Below are 11906 nucleotides of genomic sequence, written 5' to 3'. Positions count from 1 at the left end.
CAAACATTTCCCACACCATGTAGCATAGTAAGAAGTGGCGCTCCTGTCTTTTGTTTGCGATGGACTACCCTTAAAATCCTGGATTTGCCCACCTTTTCCTGTGGGCTATGGGCTTTTTCGATGTTTCCATTTCTTCCTTCAACGGAGCAAAAAAAAAAAAAAAGTTAACCCGCAAGGTGTGCCCTGCGTATGAGTCTAATAAGTCTATGGAGAAACTACGCGACAAAAAAAAAAGTGGGGCGGCGGGGCGGGGCCGCGTGAGAAACGAGCCGATTGCTCTGGCAATTGCGTCATCGGCGCGCGACGAGGCAGTGGTGGCGGAGAGACATGAGCGGGCTGGGCGTCCTTTTCCGTGCGGCTCGCGCCGCTCTCCCCGCCGGGGTCCGGCAGCTCCGTACCGGCCTCCCTCGGCCTGCATTCGCCAAAGAGCTTTTCCTGGGGACGCTGCGAAAGGTGAGTCTCGTAGCTGCCGCAGCCCGCAGCGCCCCGGAGGCTCCTGCGTGTTTTTGCAGAGACTCGGGAGCCTCCCACCCCAGGGCACCCTCTCCCCAAAATCCAGTGGGCGCCTGGCATCTTTCCACCCCTGCCGCCCTCTCTGAGGCTGCCAAGAGCTGCTGCTGCTTTCCCACGAATCTCTTGGAAAATGCACACTTTCCCCCACGCCACACACGCACTGCACCCTCTGGAAATCGCAGCCTGGACTTCAGCACTGCATGTATTTCAGTACGAAAACTTGCTACTTCAAAGATTGGGAAAGTTTGACGGGAAGTTCCCTTTCCATTAAGGCTTTGCGCTTTCTTTTGTTGATGCTTCCCCCACCCCCAATAAACCTGATTATTCTTAAGCGGGGGCTGTAAGCGATCGTTGACAGCGTCCTCATGTTTGAAAGGAGAGCTGGGGGTTTTTTGTGTATGCTTGGTGGGAAGGTTTGGGGTAGGTTATGCTCTGTTAAGCTATATATATATATATATATATATATATATATATATATATATATGCATGCAGGTTTTGGTGTCCTCGGGTGTCTTCCCGTGTAAAAGTTGGGGTGTCTAGGCGACGTTTCGACGAGGTCTCACTCGTCATCTTCAGGCTGGTGCTTTCGGCTTCTTGTTACTGGAACAGAGCAGGATCTCAGTGTTTGAGTTCCTATAAATACTGTAGAGGGGGTGTGGTGTATAGCCTCCAATGTTCTGGGCAGAGAGGAAGTTCCCAGGCTAGTGTGCCTTTTCTTCTTTTGTTCCTTAATTACTTGAGAGATATCTTGAGTGATTTCTTGAGTGATATCCTGAGTACCACTTAGGTGGGTCATTAGGTGTGGATTAGTTGTTAAAGTCTTTGTGTCTTGACCTCTTGAACTTTGTGAAGAGTTTTCCTGAGAAGATGGCTGTACTGTACTTAGTTGTGCTCTGGCTTGGCTTCGTGTATAGGGGCGAGCTGTGGTTTTGTGGCTTGTGTCAGCCAGATCTGTGTAGGGATTGCAGGGGGGTGCAGCATCCGGAGGTGCCACCATGGATTGGCTACTGGATGGTGTCTGTAATTCATCTGTGGAGAGGGTCTGGGTTTGGGTCTGGTGTGGTTGATTGGTGTTGGCGTTCTGTGTGCCTCTGGATCTGGTGTCAGTTTTTGTGGGGAGGGCTAATTTCCAGATGTCTGGCAAGCGGGATGTGTCGTCACGCTTGTTCATGTTGTGAGGGTGTTTCTCTATCTCGATGGCTTCCATGATTATTCTCTTGTGGTGATGTTCCGTGTTAAAGAGCAATTTGGAATCTGCAAAATTAATTTCGTGTCCTGTTTCTTTCATGTGTTGGAAAAGAGTGTCCTTTCATGTGTCCTTATATCATATCTTTCATGTGTCCTTATATCAAGGGCACTACAGATAAAATTAGCAAAATCCTCCATAAACACAATATCAAAACAGCCTTTTGCACCAACCAAAAAATAGCCAATATCCTCAGAAACCCCAAGGATAAAATCCAGTTGGAAAACCAAGGGATCTATGAAATACCCTGCAAAGTCTGCCCAGCCACGTACATTGGACAAACAAACAGACGAATAAATGCACGTATCGCAGAACACAAGAATGCCGTCAAAAAAGAAGAAAAAACTTCCTCTCTTTTCCAACACATGAAAGAAACAGGACACGAAATTAATTTTGCAGATTCCAAATTGCTCTTTAACACGGAACATCACCACAAGAGAATAATCATGGAAGCCATCGAGATAGAGAAACACCCTCACAACATGAACAAGCGTGACGACACATCCCGCTTGCCAGACATCTGGAAATTAGCCCTCCCCACAAAAACTGACACCAGATCCAGAGGCACACAGAACGCCAACACCAATCAACCACACCAGACCCAAACCCAGACCCTCTCCACAGATGAATTACAGACACCATCCAGTAGCCAATCCATGGTGGCACCTCCGGATGCTGCACCCCCCTGCAATCCCTACACAGATCTGGCTGACACAAGCCACAAAACCACAGCTCGCCCCTATACACGAAGCCAAGCCAGAGCACAACTAAGTACAGTACAGCCATCTTCTCAGGAAAACTCTTCACAAAGTTCAAGAGGTCAAGACACAAAGACTTTAACAACTAATCCACACCTAATGACCCACCTAAGTGGTACTCAGGATATCACTCAAGAAATCACTCAAGATATCTCTCAAGTAATTAAGGAACAAAAGAAGAAAAGGCACACTAGCCTGGGAACTTCCTCTCTGCCCAGAACATTGGAGGCTATACACCACACCCCCTCTACAGTATTTATAGGAACTCAAACACTGAGATCCTGCTCTGTTCCAGTAACAAGAAGCCGAAAGCACCAGCCTGAAGATGACGAGTGAGACCTCGTCGAAACGTCGCCTAGACACCCCAACTTTTACACGGGAAGACACCCGAGGACACCAAAACCTGCATTCCTGTACCCGTGAAAATCTACGAAAGCATATATATATATATATATATATATATGTCTGAACAGAAAATGCATTTTCCACCCTTATGATTTTTAGCACCCAATCCGCGTGACAGCTTCTTAAAGTTGTGGATAAGTATTTCTCTCCCACTCCCCTTTAATTGGACTACAGTATTTTATCATGTGAGACAATACTCTTTTTGAGGTTTTAGGCAGCTAGTGTATGGAACCAGCAGCTTCTTTTTAGAGCTGCCTGAAGTGGGGAGAAAAACTTCTGGAAACCACAGAAGTTCTTCTTATCAAATCCATTTCACTTCAGCCAGCAAACCCAACTACGTGAAGCTAAATAAAAATCTCAGAGCTCCTAGAGCATCCTTGGGATTTGGAAGATATCAATCAATAGACTTTATTTGCGTAGCCAACAGGCCATAGCATCAAAGGACAAACACCGACAAAAATACATTAGAAATATAATTACCATAAAATCTTATGACCTATTAAAACCCTAGGTAGAAGCTGGATTATCATTCATCAATGACCCTCTGTCCCATGGGTGGCGGCCTTTTCTCTGGTAGATTGTTCCAGGTCGGTTAAGTAAATAGACCAGCCAAATTGAAAGATTATAAATATAAATATAACCTCGGAGGGATGGTCAGGACAGGGAGAAAGATAATAATAACCAGATACAGATAAATTAACAATCTCAGTACTTAAAACTTGGCAGAGGTAATAAAATAATAATAAAAAACATAATGATAATAATAATAATAATATCCTAGGCGAGGAATCCGGGTGCCGACACTGATGTCATTGAGATAGCAACTCTCAATCTCATTGCTCTCTCGATAAATTTGGCAACCACCTCTGTTGTCGAGCTGTTCTGGTCGGCTAGGAGTGAGAACAATTTGGCTTCACAAGAGCGGCCCGGGATGGCAGATAGGAGCGGCGTGATGGTCTCGTCCCTGAGATCTTTATAAAGGGAGCAAGACAAGAGCATGTGTGACACAGTCTCTACATAGCCAGCTCCACAGGGGCAGAGCCAGTTCTCGAATGAATTTTTTTGATATCTACCTTCAAGAACAGCTGAGGGTAACATATTTAGTCTGGCCAGTGTAAAGGCCCGTCTGAGTTTTGGAATGGTTAAGGTAGACAAATAAGGTGCCCGAAAATCAAAGTGGGAGGGGGGCAGATAAGCGTACCAAGCACTAAATTTCTTAATATAGGCCAGATTATTCTGCTGCTCAATATCCTTCATGCGCTGGTCAATAATGGTTTTTGCCTTGGGGAGACCCATTTTCAGGAGATGCTGTGCTTGGAGGCCACATGTAAGTAGTTTTTGATGCACTACTTTGGACCACCGACTTCTGTGAGCATCTTGTGCTACTAGAGGTAGTAGTCCGGATGGGTTTAAATTTAAGCGGAGCCAATAGTTGAATGTTCTTAACCAGGTCTGGGTTTCGACGGAGAGGAGGCCAGTCTCCAGCCGTAGGGCCGCATTTGGTGCGCATGGTGGAACGGCTAGAATCTGTCTTAAGAATTTAGACTGGACCGTTTCAAGTGTGCGGCAATGATTTCCCGTCCAGATTTGGGCCCTGTAGAGTAATTGCGCCAAGGGTTTTGCTTGAAAGACCTCCAGAGCTGCTGGGATATGTCTGCCCCCCTTCGTAAAGTAAAAGCGAGACAGTATTTTGGCGCTTTGAGATGCTTTTTCCCTAGCATATTTATGATGGGCCTCCCAGGCCCCTGTTGACTGGAAAACTACTCCGAGGTATTTGAAAATTTTGACCTGTTCTATTGGCTGGTTGTCCATCTCCCATCTGTGATGTCTGTGTCTCCTAGCGAAGACCATGACTTTGGTTTTTTGGTGATTAACCACCAGTTGATCTCTCCTGCAGTAGGCTGAGAATTCTCTTAGTAGCCTTTTGAGGCCTACTTTAGTTCGTGATAAGAGAACCGCGTCGTCCGCATAGAGGAGCGCTGAAATTGATTTTTCGGCCAGTTTGGGGGCATGAAACTCCAGGGATGTTAGGTATTTGACCATGTCATTTATAGATAAGTTGAATAAGGCCGGGGCTAAAATACAGCCCTGCTTGACTCCTTTGGTGGCTGGTACAGGGCCAATTAGTTGCCCATTTACTGAGGTTCTTACATATAACTTGGAGTCTTTATATAGGCTTTTTATCAAGAATAGTAATCTTTTGTCAATGTTGGTAGCATTGAGTTTAGCCCAAAGTTTGACTCGTGAGATCGAGTCAAAGGCCGTCTTCAGGTCAATAAATGTTGCGTATAGAATCCCACGTGTTTTATTGACGTATTTGTCAATGAGGTGTGCTAATACGAAGCAATGGTCTATTGTTGTTCTGCCCTGTCTGAAGCCGGCTTGCTCCTCTGCCAGAACTGCCTCAGTTTCCATCCAGTGGAGGTGTTTGGCATTCAATTTGCTGGGGATAGTAAGGAGGCTAATGGGTCTATAGCTTGCTGGATCTGCCATAGGACCCTTTTTATAGATTGGGATGATTACTGCCTCTGACCAGCAACCAGGGATTATGCCTGTTGAATCGATGTATGTAAATATTGACGCCATTATAGGAGCCCACCAACTGATATTGTTCTTCATGAGCTCTGCTGGAATGTGGTCTATGCCCGGGGCTTTGTTGTTTTTCAGTTGGGCAATTAGTTTCCCCACCTCCTCTATGGAGACAGGAGGCCAATATGGTAAATTCTCGGGGTAGGCACTTGGATCATTGTGCTGAGCTTTGTCGTCATAGAAGAGGGTTTGAAAATATTTCATCCACTCCTGAGGTTCTACAGTACATGTGGGACCAGTCCGCTCCTGGCCCAGGAGGCCCATAATGGTACGCCAGAAGGAGGTTGAGTCTTTCTCATTCGAGGCCTTCACTAAATTACACCAGGCCAATCTCTCAGCTTTTTGTTTTTTTTACCATTAATAGCTGTTTATAGTTTCGTCTTAAATAGATGTAAGCCATAAATAGCGATGGTGCTCCGGTGTTTCTGTAATTCCGATAGGTTGATCTCAGACGTTTCCTTGCTTGTCTACACTCCGAATCAAACCATCTCTCTTGATCCTGTGCCCGCTTTGCAACAGAATTAAGTATCTCAGTTGTTAAGAAGGTCTTTAGTCTTGCTAATAACTCGTTGAATGAGTCCATGGCCTTTCCCCCGGTATTAGCTGATACAGTGGCTGAGTAGATGGTCTTCACGTCTTCCGAATGGAGGAGATGAGTTAGCTCAGTATTGAGCATGGGGGTCCATTTAATTCTTCTGGGGGCCAGTGATCCCAGATTAACGATGGGGGTGTAGTAAAGGTTAGCCGTGGGTTTGTTAAACGATGGGCCATTGAGCGCTAAAATTAGTGGGAGGTGGTCGCTTTCGGTGTTATGTCCCACTTGAAACTTCGACACAGAGTTATAGGCGAATCTTGATATCAGAATATAGTCTATCACACTTCCTCCCATCTTTGAAAAATGGGTATACGCCCCTGGGCGATCTTCTTCCTTACTACCGTTTAATATCATCAGTTTCCTTCTTTTTGCGACCTGGGGTAGACATAGCCCCGATAAGTTGCATTTATTATCTTTAGAAAGTCGTGAAACACCTGCTTCGGTTGGACTTTCAGGGTCCCGAATCTGATTATATTGGCTGTAAAGATTGTTATCATCAATTCCCATACGGGCGTTGAAATCCCCCCTGATTATAATCGGTGTAGAAGAGTGGGAAGATTCTATGGACTCTAGGTATGCCTCTAACTCTGCCCAGTTAGCTTTCACTATAGATTTTTTTTGGCAGGGGCGCAGATAGACATTGACCACTACCAGTGCATCTCTCTTAAATTTGAGTAGGACTGCCGTGGCTAGTGAATTGCAGTTTGGGAGGACTTTTAAGGAATGTTCAAGCTCTGTGGAGATAAGGCTAGCTAAACTTCCACTAGGCCTACCTCCCCTAACAGATGGAGTAGCAAATAGGGAGTGACATGAATACCCATTGAACAGAATGGGGTCGCTGTGCCAGGTCTCCTGCAGGAGGATGATATCGAATCGCTTAAGAAACATTGTAAGTTGTTGATTGTTTTTCTTAGCGCGCCATCCTGCAATGTTCCAGGACAACAGCTTTAATTCTCTGTCCCTCCATGGTGTAGATTTGTTGGGTTCACGGTGTCCAGTGACCCCTTTACATCTAAAAAAACACTCCCATTAAGTTTGTCAATAGGCATCTGCTGCATAAGGGAATGATTATCCATAGCTCTTGGGGACTTAAGAGGGTGGTTTGGACTTGGGGGAGTAGCTATTTCATTTGGGGAGAGTTTTAGATAGTTAAACCAGGTACTCGGAGATGTGACAGTCTGTTTTAGTTTTGCCTTACCATACACCAGCGGGGGCTGCGATTGGTCTTCCGAATCTACACATTTAAAGGCGCCTCCCACCGTCCTCTTGTCCACTAGGCACTTGGGGGATATAGGCCGTGTGTGTGTGAGCCTTCCGTAGTCTCAACATGGGCCTCCTTTTTGGTCAGTCTGCTTCTCAGGGTGTCCAGTCTAACCAAGATTTCCTTTTGGGCTGGCATCTGCAGTGACCAGAACCGATTTATTAGGGTATGTTCTTCTATGGAGAAAGAGTCCTCTCTATCATTCAAATGAGGTTGAGTCTCAATAGGGGCTATGTTTTCCTGCTGGTGCACTAGGCTCTGGTTTTGCTGGTTTTGTTGCATGTGTACTCTATCGTTTTGTTCCTCTGTTCCTGGTCTCCCTTCCCCCTTGGCCGCCAGTAGGGAGGTTAGCGGGGCTCTGTTTTCAAAGATTCTTAATAAACCTATTCCTTTCTTTAAAAAAAGATTTCTTGTTCTAAAGATGAAGTTGACCAGATTATGATCTGTGAAAGTGATCAGGGCACGGACTGAATGTCCATCTTGATATACGTAGTCTATACTGTCTATGTCGGTTGCTTTAACTGCCCCAGGTAGAATATTGTTTATAATAGTCAGCAGGTGCCTCACGCGGTCTGTCCCTGTGTGAGGACCCAGTGGTTTTTGGATAGGTCGTGAATACCATCTTTTCCGGGCTTAGGACCAGGATCCATTCTTTCTTTCTACTGGGGGCTTGGAGTTCCCGCGGGTTCCCGTCTATATTGGAGATCCCCGGCTTACTTCTGTTTGCAGTTGCTACAGGGGTCCTAGGTGAGTTCAAGACAGGGGCATCCAGCTGTAGTTTGGTTGCTTTTGTCAGGCTGGGCGAACACAAGGGGAGAACAGCCATGGGGGGGGGGGCTTGTTTCTTTGAATGTACTTGGGGAATTATTTTCACATATGGGGAGGGGTTTGGTCTTTGGCGAGTCTCCCTTGTCGATCTCTTTGGTGCCTTGAGCTTTGATTTTTATTTTTATTTTTGGATATAGGGGGTGATGATAATAAGTTGAAGAGTTTCTGCCACTGTTTTTTACTGATGTGTTGGGTTTTTCTAGATGGCTTAAATTTTTTGATGTTTTTAGTTTTCTTCGTCTTGGGTTCCGGTTTTCTTATGCGTGAGTTCTTTTTGGGTGGTATGTGGATTCTAGCATCTGAGTCCAGGGACTGATCTGTGGCTCTTTTCGCTTGTTTGAAATTCTCCACAAGCATCAGGAGTAGGCCATTTGTTACTGCTAGGAAGTTTTTTATATTGTAGAGGTCTGTGCGTATCTGATCTATTTGATCGTGTAACTGGTCACCCCTCTCTTCTATACCGTTGGTATTCGCTGTGGGGTGAGGGTCTTGCTGGTTTTCCCTGAGATTCTGAGGGTCTTGCTGGTTTTCCCTGAGGTTCTGAGTTGATTTTTGGTGCTCGAGGTCATTGGGGTTGGGGGAATTGGTCATCAAGGCGTTCTCAGCTAGATCCAGTTCCTGCGCCCAGCTCATGGAATAATTTGGTCTTTCATGCTCATTTTGTAAGTCTTTGTGTTGTATTGACCAATCCAGCACAGAAGGGGCGATTTCTTTTGGAGTGCTCTCGTGCTGTGGGCTCTTAATCCCTTCTTTATGGGGGAAGTAATTGGTAATTTTACTTTGTTTCCTTCGGGGCTCCCACTCCCCCTGGGGTGATATTGGTGCAATTCTCAGGTCCATATAGTTCTTTCTTGTAAGGACCATGTTGAGCGTGGAAAAAGGTAATTGGGAGCAGTTTGCTGGAATCTCTTAGTCCTGGGTTTTTTGGCTTCACTTGGCTCAATCACAAGACTGATTATGTTTATCTTCCAGTTTCCCACCTTTGAAGGTGGGGACGGTTGTTTTACAAGCAAGGTTTCATGCTTGTCCCTTATCTCGGTGGGCCTCTAGGGTTTCTGCTCCCTTTTCCGTCTTTAGTTCTCAGCTTTAGGGCTTTTAACGCTTCTGTCCTGTGGTGCCTTCCCCCTTATATTTGCGAGCAGTAATACCGAGGCTGTCTCCAGTACCCTCGTCACCCTCAAAAAAGTTATAAATGACTAATAAATCAGAATGGTCTACTGCAGCAGAATAATAGGGCTTGTGCCAGGGGATAAAATGAAGCAGAACTTGCCTTCAGTTCCAGCCGCTCCTTGTTTCTCGGCGTTCTGCAGCAGTATCAATCTATCTTCTTTAGCGTTCCTTGTTACGCTAAATCGAGTTGAGCCATAAAACAGTAGATAATAAAACAGTAAAACAATAAACCATTAGGCTAAAAGCAAAGGAAACAAAATGACAACTAAAAATATACACATAGGGTCAGAAGATGGCTAAAACCTAATTAAAAGCTTAATTGAAGGCGGGAGGTTCTGGCTAGGCTGCTACCTCCGTCGCCATTTTGCGCCTTCTCTCAATTTGGAAGATACATTTCATATAATTAGTTAGCCATAATTACTACTATATCTTGGAGCCTCATAACTGAAAGTGAATACATTACACTGCAAATCAAAAATGTATAGAACATATTCTGCCATATCAATGCTAAGTAATGATTTGGATATTTTTTCTGGGTGTAAAGAGCAAATTCAGAGTGCCTTTTTCTTAGCAGTGTTTATGGTTTCTATATTTTTGGCAACCACAGCTGTCATCCTGAACATACCTTTAAGCAATATCCATTGACTCTGTTGACTTCCAAAACAAACCTGTTTAGCATTGCAGTAAAGGTATGTTTAAAAGCTTAATGGAGAATTGTGACACCATTAGAGTGTTGTCTTCACCTTGTTCAGCAGTTTTCCAGCTGGGAAGAAAACAGGCCTTTCTGGATTCCAAAAAAGTGTCCATACTACAGCTAAGGTCCTTGTTCCAGCATGGGGAAAAGGGAGGCAGGATTTCCTCTGCCTTCGCAGCTGTCTGCACAGAACTCCCAAACACTTCAAATTCCCCAAATTTGGAAGACACAAGAACAGTTCATATGGAAACTTGTGAGGAGGGGATAATGCACACAACCACTTTTTAAGATGCTGTGGAGGCGAATTCCAAAATTGCGTTTGAGTGCTGGTGTTCATTGACCTGTCAAAGTTCTGGGGGTTGAGCATCACAGAAGGAGAAACTGAAGAAAACTCAAATGCACTTCTGAAGTGTTGACATAAAGGCCCATAAGTGACCATTCTCCTAATTAAAATGTATGCGTAATGTCTGCAAAAGTTAACTGCCATCTGTCCCCATAAGGAGCAATGTTAAGTCCAGTTTTTGAGGCTTCTCTCTTTTTAAGTTGTTTTAATATAAAAAGAAAAATCCTGTCAAAATCTGTTATTCTAGGAAGACGTTTTTCCATTTCCTGAGATTAGCAATGAAGAATTGGAAGAAATCAACCAGTTTGTGGGGCCGGTAGAAAAATTCTTCAATGAAGACGGTAAACTCCTCCCCGCTTCATTAAGTCTTTATCTGTTAAGGTTTATCGTAACAAACCTTCTGTGAGGTTTTTCTGATAGTGCTAACAAAAAAACACTGAGAAATACATAGTGTTGCTTACCCATATATACTTTCCACATGCCAGGAAATCAGCATGTATTTTGAAACAGAGATATTGTACTACTGATTTAAACAGCTACCAAGTATCTTATTTTAAAATATATTTTTTTGTCCACTGCTATGTTGTTGAGAATTCTCTGGCTGTAATGGAGGGAGATTATGCACCGCATTATCTTGATGTGATACAGCTGGTTGTGAAAATAATTTGTAAAACCTGCTCAAATTGGGTGGTCTGGCAAAAGTGATCTCTCAGCTTTGTTGTTGGATGTATAGCTAGCCCCTCTCTCTCAGTGGAAGAGCAGAAAAAACTGACCTGTGAGAAGCTTAAGTTCTTGCAAGAAAAAAATAATAGACAGTATGCCTTAAACATCTCATTTGTGGTTGTTGGTATTCACACTGATCTAACTCCATAAATAAGCTTTCACTAAATGAGCTGGCCACACCTGAACTTTCTGTAATCCATTATATAAAATTACTGCATTTCACTGTATTTCAGTGGATTCTAAGAAAATTGACCAAGATGCTAAAATTCCACAAGAAACGCTTAATGAACTGAAGAACCTGGGGCTCTTTGGCATGCAGATTCCGGAGGAATATGGTGAGAAAAAATGTACAGAAAATTGAGACTTTGCTCCTTGTTCTTTTAATATGAGAGAACCCTTGAAGTTTTTTCTTCTGCTTGCTTTATTAGTGTTAATGGACTTGATACATTATAAGACACACACTCATCCTCTGCACTTTAAAGCAGGGCAGTCCCTGGATGGCTGAACCTCCTGGTATCTTTTCTCTTCCTTGTCGAAGCATTATAGAATTCATAATAAAGCCAACCCTAACTAATTTCTGTGATGGCATGATTTCCTTGCACACTCAAACATATAGTATAAGCATGTTCTAGCAAAGGTATTGCATTACCAACCTTGTTTTTTAAGATTTAGTTTTTCAAAACAAATCATGAATCCTATATGTTGCAAATCTCTGAATGCTATTACTGTGAAGTAAAGTCTTTTCATTTGAAGAAAACAGTGTTGTTTTTTTGCCTCTGGT

The 11906-nt window shown here is 44.0% G+C and overlaps 1 protein-coding gene across 3 annotated transcripts in view; it reads left to right on the top strand.

Moving 5' to 3' along the window:
* Positions 1-290: 290 nt before the first annotated feature.
* The window catches only part of ACAD9 (acyl-CoA dehydrogenase family member 9), a 29819-nt gene continuing 18203 nt past the window's right edge, over positions 291-11906 (top strand). The window contains exons 1-3 of one of the 3 annotated variants that reach the window (XM_081848872.1): positions 291-453; positions 10650-10743; positions 11359-11460. In XM_081848872.1, coding sequence (XP_081704998.1) covers positions 328-453; positions 10650-10743; positions 11359-11460 — 322 coding nt within the window. In that variant the 5' untranslated portion in view covers positions 291-327. Of the gene's footprint in view, positions 454-9972; positions 10055-10649; positions 10744-11358; positions 11461-11906 lie in introns of those variants that run through there. The other 2 variants (XM_081848871.1, XM_081848873.1) reach the window with 2 other exon arrangements.

Source organism: Podarcis erhardii, assembly GCF_964252035.2.
Source record: "Podarcis erhardii genome assembly, chromosome: 2".
In the NCBI taxonomy this organism is placed as follows: domain Eukaryota; kingdom Metazoa; phylum Chordata; class Lepidosauria; order Squamata; family Lacertidae; genus Podarcis; species Podarcis erhardii.
The sequence above is the reverse complement of the archived record's forward strand: the minus strand, read 5'-3'. Positions and strand labels throughout refer to the sequence as shown.